Source organism: Centrocercus urophasianus, unplaced genomic scaffold, assembly GCF_019232065.1.
Source record: "Centrocercus urophasianus isolate 14NV4802_14NV808 unplaced genomic scaffold, USGS_Curo_1.0 seq_24, whole genome shotgun sequence".
Lineage (NCBI taxonomy): Eukaryota > Metazoa > Chordata > Aves > Galliformes > Phasianidae > Centrocercus > Centrocercus urophasianus.
Window position 1 is genome coordinate 15497105 of NW_024884800.1, and position 20705 is coordinate 15517809.

Below are 20705 nucleotides of genomic sequence, written 5' to 3' on the forward strand. Positions count from 1 at the left end.
TATTAAACATTTAATATACCAGCAAGTCTATCATTATATAAAAATGCTGTATGAAGGATAAGCCACTGAGCTAAAAAGCATGTGAGAGCTCTGCAGGCTGCTGTTGTGCACTGCAAACGTGGGCATTGAACAAGCCAGGATGCAAGACCTTTTCCTTCCTTTTACTACTACTCAGTGGCTTTTGCTATACCAGAGATGAGGAGCTGAGGAACTCCCTAGGTAGCTAGCTGCATGCAACTCATATTAATGGAATGCAGCAGTAATTTGCAGCGATTGTCCAAAACCGTGATTTACTGAAAATGCTGTTATTGTTGATCTTTGACCAAAGCTGAAGCATTTTTGTAACGGAGAAATAGAAGTTATCGTTCCTTAAGGAACTGACTTTACTATCACTAGCCACTATAAAAATTAATCTCAATTTTTTTTATATAAAACTGTATTTGAAAGTAAATATCCCGGTAATTCCTGTACCCAAGGTGACTAACAACATCCAACCCATTCTAGCTATTGCTTCTCTTTACCAGCTTAAGGATGTCAGCTGGCAACACCAGTTAGCTCCTCCAGTACAGGATCTCCTTTGAGCATCTCAGGGAGTGTGGCTCAGGCACAGGCTGCCTGGCACAGGGGAGGCTTCAGCCCATGAACATGCCACATGCCTCTGAAGCCAGGATTTTAATCCATATTCTAAAAGCACAGCAAACACAAGTGTAGTGCTCCTATGTGCAGAAGGCTGGTCACTGTCATACACAGGTGACTCTGAGCAAAGCTACCCAAACCTTTCCTTAAGATTAATTTCCACTTCAGTGCATCATTTCAATGCCCTTCACTGCTGCAAACAACATCTCTTGCAAGCTCCAGTTCCTTATATGTTGCTGTTATTGCTATTACCTTGCCACTAATGGATGATTCCCGTCATTGCTTAAGTTTTCAGTAGAGCAACAAAATTGAAATTAAATTCCTCGGTAATTCCTGCACTAAGATGACCGATAATACCCAGCTACTGCCATTGCTGTGGTCATTGCTGAGCCCTTACCTTGTGACCCCACGCTGGGCCAGCAGCCCCCCTACAGCAGAGGAAGCAGCTCAGTTCTGAGACCAGCCTCAGCTCTGAGGCCGCCTAGCACAGCAGCCCATGTCTGCAGAGAGCCCCAGGCTGGGGACCAGCCCCAGCAGAGCATGGGGGAAGGAGCCATCCTCAGTGGACAAGGTCTCTCAGAAGTAAGTCTAAGCCAACCTATGTCACAGAGGAGTGAAGCTCTGTGCTTAGGGCTGTGGTCTGGTCCTGCCAGCACAGGGCTTGCTATCTGTTAGTTCAGTGAGGTTCGCAGGCTTGACCAAAAACTGCTGCCACCATTGAACATGGCTGTTTCTTTACAAGAGCTACTGGGCAAGTGAATGGCTTTTTTTTTCCCCCATCGCAATGATTCGGATGGTTTTGATCAGTGTTTTTGTCCTTGGCGAGCACAATAACAGCCTTGCCGATTACTCTCCACTAAGGTACCCGATTGTGGTGACATTGAGGCTGACCTTGGAGTCACCTCCCCCGCTGCCGCACTCTCCTTTGTCGTACCACCATTTGTTTTTCAATTTGTCCAAGAGGCCTTGCTCATTCAGTTTTAATACTGCCAGGTTAACAGCATTTCTTGAAACGATAAAACATAACTTGTAAGAAAAATGCACAAATGCTTAGGAAATCGTAACGTATAAAAAAAGGAGCACAAGAGGACAAATTGGCTAAAATTTCACAGAACGTGGAGCTATAAAAATGTTTGTACAGCAAATACAGGGTTAAATATTGGAAGGTGGCATGGAGGATAACATTTGCTCAAAACTGAAGTGTGCGGGATGGGGAAATCGTCTTTGAGAAAAAAAGTAACAAGAACACCACATCATGCAGTTAACATTCGTCACGTATGGCAGGTTAACTCGGCTTTTACCATTTAAATTGAAAAAGCCATCGAACTGTAAAATTAAAACAGCAACAAACAATCAGAAAGGACAACACGAAGAGAGCACTAAAAAAAAAAAAGGATGCATTAAATAAACGAAACCGTAATTTACCGTCTTATTTAACTCCATGGAATATTGAAGATTTTTAAACTTTAAAAGTTACCTCAAAATCCACAAGAAAGAAAATGACAACACAATACATCAGGGTAGGTGGAATACTATAACAACATGGATATTGTTATATTATTCCACCCACCTTAATGCTGAGCCTTTGGGGGTGGCTACCCCGTAGCCCTTGGAATCCAGGTTCCCTCCAACTTTCATGGTGTCGCAGGGCTTGCGCTGCTCGATGTACTCGTTCATCGTCGACTCCAGCAGGAAGGCAAACTTCCCCTTGGACTTGCGCACCCTCGCCACCCCATCCGCCGTGGTTTTGGTGAACACGGAGGGCTCGGCCGACTTCATGTAAGACCACATTTTCTCGTAGACGGCAATTTTTGATCTCTGGCAGAGAGGAAAGGAGGGAGGTGAAGGGAGGTCAGGTCAGCAGAATAAAAATGCTGCTCCAGCTGTCCTTCTGCAGGGGTCTGTACGCATTCTGCCAGCCAAAGGGAGGCTGCTTGACCCAGCATGGCCAGTGTTGGCAAAGGAAACCTCTCCTTCGCACACCAATCCTCAGCACTGGCTTTTGGGCTCACTCAGAGTTAGGAAATGCCAACATTTGCTTACTGAAAATTCCCAGCAAGGCACAAGCCTGCTTTTCACAACAGCAGTGGAAAGTTCATAATACAGTACATGAAGCAGACCTTATGATGCTCAAACGAGAGCAATCAAAAAACCCCTTCTTCATAATCAAACTTTTCAAATTCAGTTTCACATTCCCCTAAAAGATCACAAATGCAAACGTTAGGAATGAGCTGAGAAAATTCCTAGTTAACTGCTTGTGTGTCATGTACATACTACCTCTGTTTTTTCAGGTTTCCTGGTTTTGAGACTGAGCCAGTGCTGACAGCCTCCAGCTCAGCACACAGGCTTTGTGAAGCTGGAAAAGCACAGAAATGTATTGCTTCCTTCATCCTCACCCCCTCCAGAGGGATTTAAACCACCCTCAGATGTTAAAGCCACCTCAAGACTCTTAAGCATTGCTATCTGGCACTGCCAGTTAAAACTTTCCTGCTTGGTCGATAGAAGGCAGTAATGCTTACTGTATTGCTCTGAAGTCTGGAAATTCCAAGGATTTATACAAGGCTTTCAGCCCAAGCTGTGGTTATCTTGAATTTATGCCTCCTACTCCTTGCCAGTTTCCTGTCCACAGCCTTCCTTGCAGAACAGGACTGAAGCACGCAGTAGCTAAATCGAGCTCAAATTTAACAAACTTGTGGCAGAAGACCGTTAATGTCCATCAGTTTGATGATTGAGACACGTTTCCTTTGCATTCAGACCAATTTAATGTGTTTTGAATAATGCAATGCCTAACAACCAGCCCGCAAACATTTCATGGGAAGTAAATCCTGCCGTCACCGTTCCTCAGACTAAAACACCAGCTAGCATTGCTATGATGGAGTGCGAAGAGCATCGAGGGCAGGATTTTATTTTAATTATCCTTCCTGATGAGCTGAAAAATGCAAACCAATTAAAAGCAGCACCATCAACAATGGGAAATCAGAGCAACGCAATGTGGCTTCATTAGGAGCTAGCAGGCAGGGTGGGGTGCTAGAAGCAAGCCTGAGGGCTTTGAGGTGAATACCTCCAGGGCCAAGGTTGGCTGCACAGGAGCACAAGGGATGCTGGGCACTTGTGCAGCATGGGAAGGATGTCCCTACGGGGCTCTGGAAGCTGCCCACAAGTGATGACTGTCACCTCTCTGGTGCCCTAGGGGCAACGGTGTGCAGCTGTGTGAGGAGAAGAGCTGGTGGCAGCCCCTGGTGCGGGGCTAACCACGGCCAGGCCTGCCTGCTCTGCTCATGCAATTTGCTCACGCAGAAATGTAATAGAAACGGATTGCTTGGCCAACACAGGGACTGCATAAGCAGTGCTAATTCTGCTGTGTCCTACTTTCAAGGTGCTTGTCCTTACAACCTTAATCTTCTTTTAACATAAATAATACAAACGCACCTGCCCATTTGTATTTGCAACGGGCATCTAAAGGACAAAAGGAAGGTAAAAATGTGGCTTTCCTGCTTCTCTCTCTCTATCTCGTTCAGATAAAGTGGTTTGCCTTCAAAAACAGTGCATATGCTAAGTACGCTTCTGCTTGTTTTCCTCTGCAGAGCGTGCCTTTAATTACACAGATAAACCATAATTTCTTTTCCTTTTCATCTTCTAACCCACACTGGAATATGTCTTTAATAAGTTCTTTCATAGTCTTTCTAGCTGGCCTGACTACTAAAAGCAATTGCCAATACATCTGTGCATTGTTAATAATAACAGTTATCTGATGAGTGCCAACAGCGCAGTCAGAGCTGCAAATGGTCCAAACAAAGCTCCAAGGGCAAAGGGGGAACACAATCATCCATCATTCAGAAAACAAAATTCCACAATTAAAACATTTGAGATTACAGATTTCCTTTAAAATTTAACAGATAAACCAAGCTTTATAAATTGCTCCCTTGCTCTTCTGAATGATCTGGTTAATAAAAATAATTATGTTGCTATATGATCATCATTGCCCACATCTTCTTCTGCCAAGTGGGGATTTTCACAATATCTTGTTATTAGCAAATTAACTAAATGAGTACAGCAGACTGGTCTAATCTAGTGTAAGCACATAAAAACATAAACCAGTAATGCCAACACTGAGTGGGAATAGTTAAAAAAAATGCATCAGACACACAGGTTTTGGAGGACCAGAGGCTTGGTGGGTGCTGTGGCCAAGGTCCCATGGGTGGGGATGGGGCAGTGGCACCACTGCACCCCACAGCACCAGAGCTGCTCTGTGCAGCCTGAGGCCTGGGCTGGCATTTGAGAAACCTTCCAGGTTTTGCTCACCCGGGAGACCCTATTTTGCACCTTCTCCACTCAATAAAACGACCAGTTAGCTAAAGGTTGTCAAATATATGATGTGATGAAATAAAAGATGGCATTTTCAGTAAATGGTCGACTAATTTCTAATTGCCCCCCCAAAAAAAGCAACAACCAACCATATCAGAATCCCCCGTGTCACCCACCAGGGGGGCTGACAGCAGAGGTGCCTGGCATGCAAAGGATTTATGCTCCCAAGAGAGGTAAGGTTGGACAAAACTGCACTGCTGATAGGGTTCAGTGGCAGCAAAACATTTTCCTTCTCATTAAATGTTACTCTTAAAGAGATATTTAGAAAAAAAAAATGAGCTTAAAAGCGAAGATGTAAGCCAATTCAAAGCCCCTAACTGCAATAACTCCCTGCACACTCTAACTCTTCTTTCATTTCTTTGATACTGCTCTCAAGAAGTCAGTCTCACACATTTCCTTGGGATTTCAAGGGGATATTATTACCATTTTTTCCTTAAAAGCAACATTTGCAGTGTTTCATCTGGGCCTCGGGACACATTAAAGCATCCTTTCATGATTAGAACCTTACTGCAGATATAAATAGAGTGGCCCTGCTTTGTCAACAACACTGCATCCCTCCGCAAGACGCAGTGTCCTGCAGAGCCAGTCCCCATTTTTAACATCGCTTCGCCTTCCAGTTTTCCCCCCTTGTGCATGTGTTTGGCTCCTGCAGCTCAAGGAAAGGCCAAACTGGCTCAGACTGCCAGCATGTGCAGGCAGGAAGGCAGCAGATGTACCTGCTGACTGCTTCCAGCCACCCAGCTCCAGCAGTGCAGCTCTGCAGCACTCGGACCGGGCGCATTGGTTGCTCGTTGCCAAAACTGTTGTTCAAACTGCCTAATATTGCAAAACCCAACACCTCTCAGATGGTTATTTGACACTGGTTAAATTTAACTCTGAAAAATCTCTTTGTGACAGAAGCTTCTCCCATTGACCACATCACCTTCCCCCCAGAGCAGACGCCTGTCTCACACTTCTACTAAAAGTGACACTGTGTCAGCTCCTCCGCCACCGAGTGTCACAAAGCTGTTATGTTTGAAAGAAACAGTGCTTTTCCTCTATAGCTAAAGTATGTTACGGGGATGATCTCTGCCCATTCCTGAAGGTTTTTCCCTCTCTGTCACCTCCTCTGCTACTCACAGACCTTTTTCAGAATGTTCACCCCATGTGCCAGTGGAGTATTTCATTAAAATGATCAAAATGGACCTCTGTTTCTTCTGACAGGCACTGGCAAATTATTTCCCAGCAGTAAAGCTCAAAGTTTATTCACGAGTGATTTTTGGTGACAATCCAGTCATAAGCCAAATTCACCAACATCAATTTTACATTTAAAATTAATTGCATATTCTCATTTTTTTCAGTCTACATGTTTAACATTTTAGATTATGCTGATGTTACACTTCTTCAAAATTAAGAGTCTTCAAAACTAAGATATTAAGAAATCTAAATCCACTAGAGCTGTGCTATGAGAAGTGGGAGAACGTTGCATAATCAGCCAGCATTCTAACAAATGGTGCAGGTGGATGGGAGAGGAAGAAGACCCAGAAGGATGCCAGTTACAGCTGACTCAGAGTCTGTATTGCCTCAGAGCCGTGTCCAGGCCACGCAGAGTTCATACACTTTGGTGTAACCCACTACACACTGCTATGCGGTAAACACAATGTCAACGTGCAGCAGCTGTGAGCAGGGACCTGTCGCAGCACACGCTCTTCTACTTCACCAGCTCTTTATAGCTCTTTAACAAGGGAAATTTATAGCCCTAAATCAGGCAGATGTTGCTGACACAAAACACAGAGGTCCGTACTACAAACAGCACAGATCTTTAATCTGAATAATACACGCTGCCTTTAGATATATGCACACCTCACTGATAGGAATCTAAGTAGTTAAGCATGAACCTTAGCTTCATTATCATCAGTCATTGCTTTTCTTCCATGTGCGCAATTAGCTCTTTTACAGCAGCTAATGAATCCAGCAGCTTATGAACCATTAAGAAGCAAGTGACTCAGCAGGAGTGAAAAAGGACCAGCCGACTGCCCTGCTACCACTCCGCTGCCTGCCTTGGGAGCACCGTGACATCCATCCATTTTGGGCAGCTGCTCCCGCTGTGACAAACCACAGCTACCCCTGCCTCGGGCTTTAGGACGAGTATAGATGAGTGCCTTCTGCTCCCCACAAATGTGACACAGAGCAACCACAGCTGCCTGGGGAAGGAGCACAGGGCAGTGGTTGGTGCCCTTGGCCAAAGGCCAGCTCTGGAGCACACGGAGGCTGGCCTAGCCTGCCACATCAGGAATACAAACATGATAAACACCGTTACTAAGGTGCCTCTGCCTGAGATTTCCAAGCTTTTCACAAAGAAGGAAAAAATAGGTCTCAGAGAAGGCCTGAGGGCACATTAGTTCCCTTTCCAGCTGCATACGGGAAGGCAGGGATGTCACTTACTGAAGGTCATAGGGCACAGCCTAATAGATCAATGTCACAGCTTTTAGCCACTGATAACTTGTGATGCCAGCAATTTACTTACCTATATGGACAGAAAAATCAATCCCATCATTACAAGAGCCTCTTGTTTTTATTACATTCTGGGCAGAAGAAAGTAGGTCAGATGCCATGAGCAAGCACAGGGCGCTTCACTTTCAGCAAGCCCAGCCCCTAAACTGCCAAATCCTGTCCACGGAGTATGAACCTGTGGGGTGCTGCCAATAAGCAAGGCCAAAGAGTGTCAACTAGTCTGTATATTGGCAAGAATTAGATGCATATATGCATCTAAGTACAAAGGAATGGGTTTTGGGATGGGAGAAACTGTCATGCTGGTTTGCTACCAAAATTAATGAAGCTATAACTTCTGCTTAGAAATCTAATTCTCCTTTCCCAATTGAGACGAATGACGCTCAAAGGGCTTCCAGGCCCCAGTTTCCCATTTCCTTCTAGGACTCATTCATTAAGGGAAGGTTCAGCCAGGCTCTGTCAGGGCCTGACAGGGTAGAGGGCTGTGAGCTGCCAGCAGGCTCTGCCCCACAGAGAATAGGGGGAGCTGGCAAGGAGTGGGCAGGGGGTCCCTGGCTGTGGCAGTGAGCAGATCGCGTGCTGCAGCTGCTTCAGGTGAGCACTGTTCATTCACACAGCTGAGCAAATCGGCATTCTGGCCGTAATGAGGCTTTGCTGACATGTCAGTCCGGGGAGCAGAAAGTAAATCAAGATTTAAAACATCCTTTCCTGGCACAATATTGAGCCACAGACTACACCTAGATCCATTCCTCCATGTCGCAATACTGATTGGAAAATTAAAATGAAAGTCTTCACCAGTAGACAAGCTGTCTATGTAAATCCTGCTGTAATTCATGGGCAGAGCCATGCCCGGTGAGCAGGCAGAGAGTGAGGCTGGGCGGCACCAGCATGGCTGTCTGTCTGTCTGTCTGTCTGACTGCCTGGGGAGCAGGAGGCAACACACACAAGACGCAGAATGACATCAGGCAGAGGAGCATCCTTCCAGTCGCAGTGCATGGCGCAGGCTTGTCTCTGTGTATCCGAGCAGCCCAGCCCTGCCCTGGGTTCAGCCCTCAATAAATTAACAGCAGCGTTTCCAGCACAGTATCTGAGTGCTGTCAGGCCTAATGAGTTTTCAGCTCCATTCAGAATGGGCCAACGTACAGGCAATGATGGAGAAACCCCAGCGGACTGTAAGAGGAGATGTTTCATATTCACATCGTTAGAGTTTCTAAACCTCGATGTATTTTCTAATTATGCAAAAGCAATGGCAGCAGCACTGTGAGTAATTTATCAGCACCCATGTATTTTAAATGAATCCCCAACAAGCACATATTAATGTGACACAGTCACATTACATAAAGTAGGAGAGACTTGAAAATCCTGGGTTCTCAGTGTCTGGAGCAATGTCATTAGCATTACCATATAGCTGTTCTCCAAGAAGCAGAACGTTCAAACAGCAAGTGATTTTCCCCCAGGCACTCTCTGCATGCTCCTCTGGTGCAGGCATGGCAGCTAGTTAACCCGTTGCTGGCTGCATGCTGAGCCTCAGCAGGGCCATGCTCCATGCCCGCTCTGGGCTCCAGGTCACAGCTCCTCTGCACAACGCACTCTGCAACCCCGGACTTAGAGAAACTCATTTTTGAGTGGTACAGAAATGCACACAAGCTGGAAAGACTCAAGAATGAGCACAAGTAGACCTGGTAGGCAAATGCCATCTGTTACTGAAGATAAGGAGAGATTTATTCAAATATTTGTTATTAAGTGTTTGTTGAGAGCTCCGCTGAACCCTGGCTCGTCTGCTGAAGTCAGTGGTTCAGGCACCCTAGCCCCACTTCCATACAAGCACTTCCTTGCCAAGGAGTAGGTGATGGATGAGCTGCTAATTTTACTTCCCATAAGGATACATTTTCCCTTTCAATCCATAGACTTAAAGACATTAGATCACTTCATGGGAACCCATTTCTTGTGTAATTATGTCACATTTGATTTCCTGCCATCCTTAAAACTGCCTGTAAGCCATGTGACAGAAGGGAGACCCGACAAATTAAGAGAAAAAAACCTACAAGCAGACTGTGCATCACTGTGCAATGGAGAGCTGGTGATCTCTGCAGACGTGCAAGCATCTCTCAGCATCTGTGCACACTCACCTACGTCAAATAGGAAGGGAGAGAGAATATATGGGTGAATAAGCTTTTCATATTTCTGTGTTGAAAAGCAGTTAAAACACAGTACTTTTTCTGATTAATTGCTGCCACGTTACATATCAAAGATCTGCACAGCTCATCTTTGAAGCTATCACTTTCCTATGATGTTCTCTTCTTTAAAGTCCATAAAAACAGCCACACTTCAATATTTTTGTCAGGCATTTGTTATGATCACCGTGTTGTTTTGCTTGATGCCAAAAACACTGAAGGCTTAAAACTGCTAATCATAGCGTTATCCGAAGGCAAAAGAAAAACATTTGTATGAATGCTGTGCTGGAAACAAGTCCTTCATCTTCTCTAGCAAAATACAATTTTAAATTAAAAATCAAGGAGTTTAACTTACAGATGAAACCTTTTGCACTGCAGGTACAGAGTTCACAATGGTGGTTTTAACAGGCTCTAATGATGGTCTCAATATCGTTTGATTGCATAAGAATCACATAGCAGCTATTGGTTTGTAATTCAAGTCTTCTCCTTAACTACTTGCTGATAGCATTTATTTCCCTTACTTCTTATCTTCCCACAGATTTATCAGAGGAAAGCAATGAGCTCTTCACCTTATAACTGGTGTGTAATACACTAGTGCTTCAGAACATATAGGTGTCCTTACTCTTCCCAGTAGTAACCAGGGAGTGAAAAAATGAGGGCCATCATAGGGCCACCCTCAAATGACATTCCATGTCTTAAAAATATGCAGTATCGTATTTTTGCGTATGAATGAAGTCCAGAAAGGTCTGAGATCTGAGCCTGAACTGAAAGAATCCCTTTCAGGGAAAACTGCTGAAAATGAACTTCCAGCACTGAGTGCTCCTGCAAAGAGTAAAAGAACGGTATCGCTTTCCAGCACAACATCAATTTAGAGAAAATGCTACTGAGGTGTCCAGTGGGCTATCCAAATGCAATGAGAAATGAAGCACTCCCACAGAGGCATAAGGAAAGCATATGTAGACCTCTCGATGTCCTCAAGTCAACTATTGCTCCTGGATGTCCTGAAGTAATGGAGAGTTTAACTTCAGCTGTGAATTTCATACAATATTGAAAAAAAAAAAAATTCTAAAAATAATATCTGAAATATCCAAGCTGTGTTTGAAGGCTGTCAGCCTGTTTGAATTCTGTAGGCACTGAGTCTGAAGTCTTGTTTTTATCGACAGCAGGAGTAATGCTGGTGTCAGACTCTATCTCATACTAATGAACATCAGCGCCAGGTAGGAGAAAGCAGCTGTAACAGCAGGAACCATCATATCCGAAGGATCTCTGGCCTTTCTGCTGGAGCTCCTAACAGCCCTGATAATTGATGCCATTGCCAGGGGAAAAAAATTAGGAACTGATTTGAGAGCAGCAAGTCATTTCAGCTGAGGCACTGGGGAGCTGTCGGGCAACAGAGTTGTTGTGTCACAGACAACCTTGAAATCACTGTTGAGGAAAATAGAGAGCTCTAAAATGAAACAGGAATACTTCGAGGCCTCCTTTTTTCTCTAATTTTAGTTAAAAGTGATTAATGGTATGATATGAGTTGCCTTCAATTTCCTACAAAAAGGAGAAAGACATAACGCAAGATCTTGCAAAGTAATACCTATCTCAATATTTCATCTTTTGAAGTCTTGACACATAAGATAAACTTCAAGGACACTTTCTGAAATTTCAGGTATCCAGTAAAGCAAACAAGCTGGTCAGCTGCCTTTGTTGATGACCAAACACATGCTTTATAATGTATCACAGAGAAGTCTCTCAAAAACCTCTTAATACAGTTATCTGCTATCAATTAGAAGAAACCACAATAAATTGAAGATCAGTGCCTATTTTCAAATGTCTAGAAGCACGTTCACTCATTTCTTCAATAGTTTAAATACAGCAAGCTTTTATAAGAATTACTAATTGGTTGTAAAGGTCACACCTGTAGAATGTATGCATGTTGCAGGTCCAAAACCTATTTGACTGTGGCAATAGACTTATAGTGAGTGCTGTATTTGGAACAAATGATGTTACACTGACTGGATGAGCTGCCCAGATATGCTGAAGTTTTAACTGAATGTATTAGAAGATGTTAATACTAACAGATATACCGTTAGAAGTTGCAACGTCACTGCCTGTTACTGCTTTCTAGTATTTGTCCTTCACTGGTTTTCAGGAAGGAAAAAGAGGCATTTTGGAGCCCTTAATGTGAGACTGTATGTGAATAAATGTTTAAGGAGAGGTTTTTCTCCTCTCCAGTATGGATGAATGCCCTTTGAAAGCCAAAATGGAATTGATGTAATCTATTGATTGCCATTTAACTGCCTTTATAAACTAATCAGTGCAAAACATAAAATGTTTCTGAGCAGAATCAAGAAACAACCATAAAAATACAGGAAGGCTCATTTGGTTCTTAGATGGACTGCAAGGACAAATACCCTGATACAGAGAGTCACCAACGACTGAGGAGAGTGAACAGTGACTGCTGTGAAAATGTTACCAAAAATATTCTTGATTGTTTTAACTGAGAGAGTAACGTCACGCCAACAGCATTCATCCTGCATGCTTGAAACAGCAATGTTGTATCTGGCTGTAAGCTACAGATTTTTTCTTGCTGTGGCCAGTCTGGCACCTTTCACTGGCCAGCAGCAGCCATTAAGATCAATATACGATCAGTATCTTTGAGAAATAGCTTCATGCCTCTATGGAGAGAGAAAGCCATAGAAGCCTCTTTATGGGATCTCAGATTCACAGAATGGCTTGGAAGGGACCTTAAAGATCATCCAACCCCCACCATGGTTAGGGACACCTCAGAAGGAGAATAAGCAGTACACCAAACCCAGGAGAACCCATGGCTCTTTGGGGCTCAAACTATCACTCCTATTGATGCTCCAGCAGCGGTGAGAGAAAAGCTTACTGGGAGAAGGACAGCCTCTGGGCAGCAGATGTTCAGAAACCCACCACGCTCTAAGAGCTATTTCAAGTTTCAGCTATCATTGCCACCTTATTAGGTAGCTGATAAAGGCTGCACAGTCAAGTATTTACGTGAACATACACACTTAAGGCAAAATTTTTGTCCTTCTCACATCAGCTAAAGGAGACTCTAGTTATGACAGCTTTGTGGCTGCACGGCTCTATTCAAATTAATTTCTCTACAAAAAGATAATTCAGCTAAAATTATGTTGTGTGCCTCGAGAATGCCAAGAAGAGACAAGCACCTCTCAGGGCCCATTCTGGCCCACCTGGATCCCACTGAGTGGCATCACATCCCACTCCATCGGCACTGCAGATCGCCTCCCTGTCTTCCCATCCCATTCCCCTGTGCCCAGTGGAGCCACTGACTCCTGATAGATTATCCTCCCTCAGAGCCCTGCTTTCTTCAAGCACCAGGAGAGCCATGGCTCATCCTGAGGCTGTTAATGGCACGACAAAGCATTCATACATTCACTAGACTTTGCAGATTTTCACAAGAAACACTCATTACTTTGATCGCACAGTGAGAAGGGACTGCCATGCTACGTCAAACTAACAACTAAATGAAGAAAGACCTCCATAAAATAACTCTTTTAGAATTAACAGTAAAGAGATGTTCAAAGGAAGGGATTTTTTTCCCCTAAGAACAGTACAGTGGCTGTGAATGGCACCAGTATTACCCATCAAGTTGTGCCACCTTTTGTGACAGACCCACTCAGCTCATTTTTGCCACACAGACAATAGCACCTCAGTCTGATAATTAAACAGAATACAAAATTTTACACACTGGTTTCATCTTTAGGAAGATCAGTGTTAATCTTGTAGGAGTTTAATACAAAGAGAAGCTGTTGTTAATACACTCCCCACCACTGTTAAGTAAGAACTAGCAAGTACTCATCTTTATATAGAGACATTACATCTGAGTAAGAGTACAAAAACTTTATAAAATAGCTCTGTATTCACTGCTAGCTTTGTATCAAATTTATACACCCATGCATGTGTGAGTGCAGTCTTTTATCCATGGCAGAGATATTCATCTTACAACATCTCAGCTTTTCCAGTCTTTACTTGCTACTGTCATCTGAGCATGAAGACTAAATATTCAAAATCTTAAGTAAATTCAAGGGGCCATCAGTATTTAACTACTCTACAGCAAGGTTTTATTTCTTCCTTTTCCCTCACACTTGCACCTGACCAGTATGCGTGATAGGCAGTAATTAATCCTGCAGCACTGACCACTTTTCTGTACGAAGAATTGTTGCCCTGAATGGCATTTGATTGGCACTGCTGAGAGAGAGCCAGGAGCTTCCTGCAAGGGCTGAGTATTTCATTCACCCTTGGAAAGGCCAGAAATAAAGAGCTTTCCAGGTCACAACATTTTCTGATACAGGGAAGGAAAAAAAAAAAAAAAAAAAAAAAAAAAAAGCAGTCTGAAGTCATATTTAGACATTTTAATGACACCCCTCTGCAGTTCAGCTTGCGGTTTGTGAAAAAATAAAGGATAACCTTAAATCACAGAATCACAGAATGGCCAGGGTTGGAAGGGACCTCAAGGATCATGAATCTCCAACCCCCTGCCACATGCAGGGCCACCAACCTCCACGTTTAATGCTAAACCAGGCTGCCCAGGGCCCCATCCAACCTGGCCTTGAACACCTCCAGGGATGGACGGGGCATCCACAGCCTCTCTGGGCAGCTGTTCCAGCACCTCACCACTCTCTGGGTAAAGAATTTCCCCCTGACATCCAACCTCAATCTCCCCTCCCTCAACTTAAAACCATTTCCCCTCCTCCTACACATATCAACCCTTTCAAAGAGTTGATTCCCCTCCCCTCTGTAGGCTCCCTTTAGGTACTGCAGGCTGCAATGAGGTCACCCCGCAGCCTTCTTTTCTCCAGGCTGAACAAGCCCAGCTCCCTCAGCCTGTCCTCATAGGGGAGGTGCTCCAGTCTGCACATCTTTCCCTGCCCTCTTCTCTTCCCAAATACTGCAAATGCAGCATTTCTTTGAACCACGTGAACACATGATTGTGTTCATGATACAGAAGTTCCCCTCCATCCTGGCTGATGCAGCCCCAGTCACACACGTGAGCAGTGAAGAGGCAGCCACAGCAACTGCAGCCATCAGTGCACACAGAAATGGCAACACAAGCTTCCACTCCCTGCTCATTCTGGCAAGTAAACACCACTGCTGGATGCCATTAATGGCTGCCAGCTGGGCAAACAGAACAAGCAGGTCAAGACAGTCACTTCTCCAAGTTGTTCGCTAAATATTGTGCACAACTGCATTATTGCTCATCACACTGAGGCTCAGAAACTGGTGTTAAAATCTGGTTTCCTGCAAAAGTAGAGCTCAGGTTTTTCATCTTGAGATGTTTCAGGCGAGCAAAACTACCAGTTTTTGATAAAATGACTTTTGATATTGCACTCAGGCTTACCCTGATTGCACAAAGCAGCCTTCATCAGAACAGCTATTACAGACAGGGAGAAACAAATGACTGAATACTGGGCCCCCGTGTATCGGGCATGTACAGCTTAGAAAATCTTTAATGGAGATACAAGAGAACTGCTTTAAGGCATGCAACTTACTCTAAAGAATTCTTTGGTTGAGCCTGAATCCAAAGTGCCATAGGCTATCTCGGTTTGTTTAGCCAGATCCTCTGCGCTCTCTATGGGAGACACCATCCTTTCCACCGTAAGGAAGGCAGCAAGATTAGCAGTGTAGGAAGAGATAATGATGAGAGTGAAGAACCACCAGACTCCTCCAACAATTCGCCCTGAGAGAGATCTATGGAAAAACACAGATCATCAAATTTCTTCAGATACATCCCTTGATTTATTCATTTGTTTTTGGTGTAGAACAGAAATTCACATGCACAATCCTGTTGTCCCGATCCTCCAGGCATCTGTGAAGAGATAGCTAGCTCCTGAAGCCTTCCTTGGGAGAGCAAATAGGCATGTACCTGCTCTTACCTAGCTACACACTCCTCATCCTGTTATTGAAAACAAGGACAAAGAAACCGGTTCCTCCGAGCCCACTGCATCTGGAGAGCTGGGGAGGAGTAAGCCCTCCTGACTTCCTCATCCAGAAGACTTTCATCTTCTCTGCTAGGCCAGCCTTTCCCTCTGTCTGGATTCACCCGCTGTGACACACCAGCACTGCTGGCTCTTTGGATACTGACCCGTTTCGAGGAAGAAAACACCTTTTACTGCATTGACTCTTAAAATGTCAAAATGAACTGCAAGAAGTCGTGAGTAAGCATCCAAACGAATAAAATACAAGTGATCCAGTACCATTTTCTCATTAAATCCTAGCAGGAATTAAAGACTGAATCTAAATATTTAAATGAGGAAAGAAGCTGTTTTGTTTTATGTTAATTAACATTTGCATGCCTAAAATCCACTTTTTCAAGACAAGCACATTTCAGCTCTAGAGCTACCAGAGCAATGTAGGAGGAAAGTAGAAAAATAATGTTTGTGGGCTTTTGTGTGTGTTTTTTTAAATGAAAATAACATGAAGACTTAAAAAAATCCATATGTATTAATATACAATTACAAAATGCGTACTGCTCAGGAGATCTAGACTGTGTAAAGCAATTGAGCACCAAGCTCAAAAGATCTTTGTAGGGCTGAAGAACACACTGGGAATTCACTGCTGTGCACATTCTTCAAACACAACATACTGACCGGGAAACGTTTCAGGAGCTGACAAAGCTATTTCTTATGTTTCCCCTTTGTTCTTTACTGACATCAAATACGGAAGATTCAATCCCAAATATATTAAATCCACAGAACCTGTGTGCTGCAGTTCTCAATTAGTGAAAGAAAAGAAAACTCTTACCTGTTTGTTTGTTTGTTTCCTTCCAGCCCCTCAGTGCCACCCCCAGACAGTGGGTACAAGTTGTCCTACCAACAGATGGAGACAGGAAAAAAGTCTGGCGTCGGGCCCCCACCCTGCCCACTTGAGGGATGTGAGCTGGTAAACTGCCTAGTTTTGGCCAGAGCCTGACATTGCCTGAACCATGAAAAAAATCCCATTAAATTAATAAGAAATTAAAAAAAAAAAGAAAAAAAGAAAAAAAAAATCCATCCAACATTAAAAGAACACACCAAAGAAAAATATTTCCAACACAATAAAAACAGAGAGCGCAGTCTGGAATAGGTTAGAGGAACGTGGAGAAACAAACTACGAGGCAAAAGAAAGTAGTTCTCCACTCCTTTCTTCCCAGGAACTGAACAGCAGTTCCTGCTGCAAGGGCAGGTTTGGGCTGGACCTGTGGGTTACAGCCTGCTCTGCTTGCTCGCCCGTGGCAGGTCCATACCAGCGTGCAGGGTTCAGGTGGTCACAAGGCTGCAGGAAGCCTAAGGAGTGAAGCATCACCTCTTCGTCCATCAGGATCAGTGACTTCTGAGGTGAGAACGCTGTGAGAAATGGCTTCTGCTCCAGCCCGCGTGCAGTTCCTCAGGGCAGGACCATGCCTGATGGATCTCTGCCAAGCACAGGAGGCTCCCCGGTCTGTCCCAAGGGCTCCTGGCAGGATGAAAGGCTTTCAGGTTCCAAGCTGGGGCCATGCTGCAGCACCGCTAACTAACACAAGGCTACTGAATGATTGCAAAGGTAAATTCCAGCAATACAAATCCAGAATAATGCAGTGAGATAAAAAAATCCTTCTACCTCACTATACATTCATGGAATGTATCAAGAGAATGATCTTGTGTGATTTTAGAGATGGTAAAGGCCCTTTCTGGCCAGCTAGGGGCTTGCTTTGGCTGTTTCATAAAATTGGATATCCTACACAACAAACCAAACTCTCATATAAGCTAAACTTAATTTGAGCCATCCACACAGCAGTGCCTGCTGATCTCACTGAGTAAGGCTTCCTTTGAAGCCAAGACAAAGACGAGACAGACACCCTTGGAATGAGATTTATCTCACTTGCTATAGCATGGGATAGATCTGAAGGTGCCCATCTGTCTCCCATGAGCATAGAGGGCCTAAGATGCCTAACTAGAACACAGTATATTGCTTTCAGGTGGCTCTACCAGGTGAAACTCATTTCTCTTTTGCTCACTCTTTCACTACATAATTTCCAGCTTCAAGGTGAAAAAGACTTGAATTTTTCCTCCTTGCAGCACGTTGGCAGTTTCAGAGCCAGACTAAGGAGATGAAGCATCCACTTACGCACAGCAAGACCAGCTTTATCTGGCATCTCCAGGTTCCTGTGGCCCTCTTGCTTTACAGTAGGTCTTGAAAGAGGAAGATGAAGAAAAGACTTGACAGGATGTTTAGACAAATTTAATGGAACTATCAGTTAAAAAAAAAAAAGGCATGTATGCATTCTCCCTGTGGTTTCCCTTAGAAAATGTGATACTTGCATCAGGAACTGCCCCTTCTGCTTGAAGCACAGATTGCTGGGGTGAAGATGTGCAGGAAGGGAAACATTTTCCAAATCAATGTACCCACAGTCCCACAATCCTGTAACAACACAATGTCTGTGTAGAGCTGCATGTTCATACAGTGCATTATAACATAGATGAAGGTAAAAATATCTTGCCCCCAAGATGTTGCAACCTGCATAAAGCAAGCAGACAGATACAGGACAAAATACAGAGAACAACTGAGAGGCAGGGCAGGAGGGCATGGCTGGGTACCTTGAAGAAGACAGTTCCTCTGGGTCCTACGTGCAAGAGAGTGGTCTTGCTAGGTGAGGACCAGAGCAGTTCTCAGAAGAGTTGAGTTCACTTGAAAGAAAACTGGATGTCATTGCAGCACTCCTTCTCCCACAGATTTCCAATGAGCACAGAAAAGAAGATAGAACAGTTGCTGCTAAGAAGCGCCTTGGGCGACCATTGCTGCGATTGCTGTCAAGCACAGGATGCAGCAAAAGGAAAACAAAGCAAACCGCAAAGCTGACTTTGGAAAGACAGACAGACAAAGACTCAAAGAACAAGAGCATAGTTGAACACGGCCTGGCAGCCTCCTTTTCTGAAAGCACCCCATTTCCCCCCGGTCCATCTGCTGATATGAAGACTCCTTATACCCACTGCAGGGGCTGGTGTGGAGGGATGAGGGAGAAAAAGTGTCAGTACATAACCACCAGGCTGGCAATAAGAGAATACTTGTTTGTTTTGTACTGTGAACCATAGAAACGTTTTTCCGTTACTCAGATAACAATTACAGAAAAATCAATCCCAGTTTTTAATACCAGCACCACTTTTTGTGATGAAGGCATACCGGTCCAAGTGTGCAGTGTTGTAATTTAAAAACAAGCAACTAATGTTTTATCCCAACGTGCCATTTTCCAAATTACTTCAATAAATCAATACACTGCACGACATCATTTTGAAATGAATTAGACTGTTAACAAACAAGAGAAGTAAGAAAGCCTTGATATAACAGAATTATGACACAATTACCAAAACAAGATCAGATGGAAGTAAACAGGAAGAGTGCATACCTTGAGAGGAAATTTAAAAGGAAGCATGGAGTCAAATGAGAGCAAATTAGTAACAAGAAAAGAAAGAAAACAAATATTCAAATTCACATTCAGTTTCCAAGAGAAAAATACATTCAAACAGAATCTCATTTATTTATCAATATAGCTTGAATTCTGTTTCTATTCATGGCCAGAAAACATCCTTGATTTCCTACAACAAACAGAAAAAAGCTTTTCACACTACTTAATTTTTAATAGGGCTCTTATGATCGATACAAGATGGGTGTTATATTGACAAAAAGCTCTGACCAACCTCAGAGCAAAATCTACTGTCTGAGACCCCCTTTTCATTCTGAGCACGCAGCTCTGTATGCTAGGAGCTCAGTGCTTTGCTCACCAGCCCAGCAAGCACTCTGCCTACCCTGCTGGCCCCACTTGGCCAGGAGGCACCCGCCTGAGACAGAACACAGTAAATACCAGCATCTAAAGCTCTGCCTTGAGATGCTCTATTCTCTCATCATAGGAACTGGCAGGGGGAGTTTCAGAAGCGCCTAGCTACCCAGCTCTTGTTGTCGTTCCAAAACTCCCACTAAGTCATTCCCATGGTCTTTAATAGGAGTCTCTTGAGCCTTCTGCTACACAAATAGGAATCTAGAAATATATCCTCTCAAACGACCAACTTCTTGCGATAATTTTTAATGAAACCCCCTGTCTTTTCCTATCAGCAATTAGTTAATCTTGCCTCTTTGTTCTGAGTGAATAAAGAGCAAAATGAAAATATATGGTCTCATACAGATTTCAAAGGTACTTTTGCTCCGAACAGTGTTACAAATTCTACTGCTTTCTCTTGATTCCATTTGCTGTATACATTTTACATTAAAGCAAATTTAATAATCTGCTTCTGAGCCATGAAAAGTGAATTTTCGATACTTTAGCTCACTAAGCAGAAAACACAGCAGCCTTTGATAGCAGAACAAAAGCTCTGGAACAAATGCTGGTTCCATCGTGGGATGAGCTAACTACCATCCTTTGGCTGCCTTCTGACTCAGCTGAGATGACTCCTATTAAATACAGAGAGGAGAGTACAGGGATATATCCTCTGGAATATCCGCACAGCATACTCACCGAGGACAGATCTAACTAGTCATTAGATGTCACAGCTGTTCCGCACAAAGGCAGCTGAAAGAGCCTTTATCAGCAAGTACAAAAGTGATCTCTCCAGACTGCTTGTCGGCATCTCTCTACAAGTGCTGTATGCTCTCGAATAAGAAATTTATTCAGACAAAACTCACAATGGAAGAATGAAGCCCCTTTTAATGGCAATAAAGTAGTATGAAACATTCATATAATCAGTGTACTGTGAATGGCATAACCTCACAAAGATCTGGATTCGGAATGGAACCCTTGGGAATAGTTTCTTAGACAGAGAAGAAATCTGACATTAAATAAACCTAAATCAACTTATCAGTCAAAGGAGTGGTGTTTCTGGAATGGAAACCAAGGTATTCAATCTCCTTTTTTTTTTTTTTTTCAGTAACAGTGCACATAATTGCCTGAACTCGTTATCATGGAAGATAACAAAATAGCCAGACAATGTCTTCTAATGAGGACCACATACTGTTACTGAGTTAAGAGCTTCTGATGGACAGATAAAATAAACAGGTTTA

General features: G+C 43.6%; 1 protein-coding gene across 1 annotated transcript in view; it reads right to left on the reverse strand.

Moving 5' to 3' along the window:
- GRIA3 (glutamate ionotropic receptor AMPA type subunit 3) overlaps window positions 1-20705 on the reverse strand; it is a 141919-nt gene that overhangs the window by 13693 nt on the left and 107521 nt on the right. Inside the window, exons 12-14 of the mRNA XM_042825304.1 lie at window positions 15191-15389; window positions 2207-2454; window positions 1528-1642 (exon numbers count right to left, since the gene is read on the reverse strand). Of these exons, the coding sequence (XP_042681238.1) occupies window positions 1528-1642; window positions 2207-2454; window positions 15191-15389 (562 nt within the window). The remainder of the gene's footprint in view (window positions 1-1527; window positions 1643-2206; window positions 2455-15190; window positions 15390-20705) is intronic.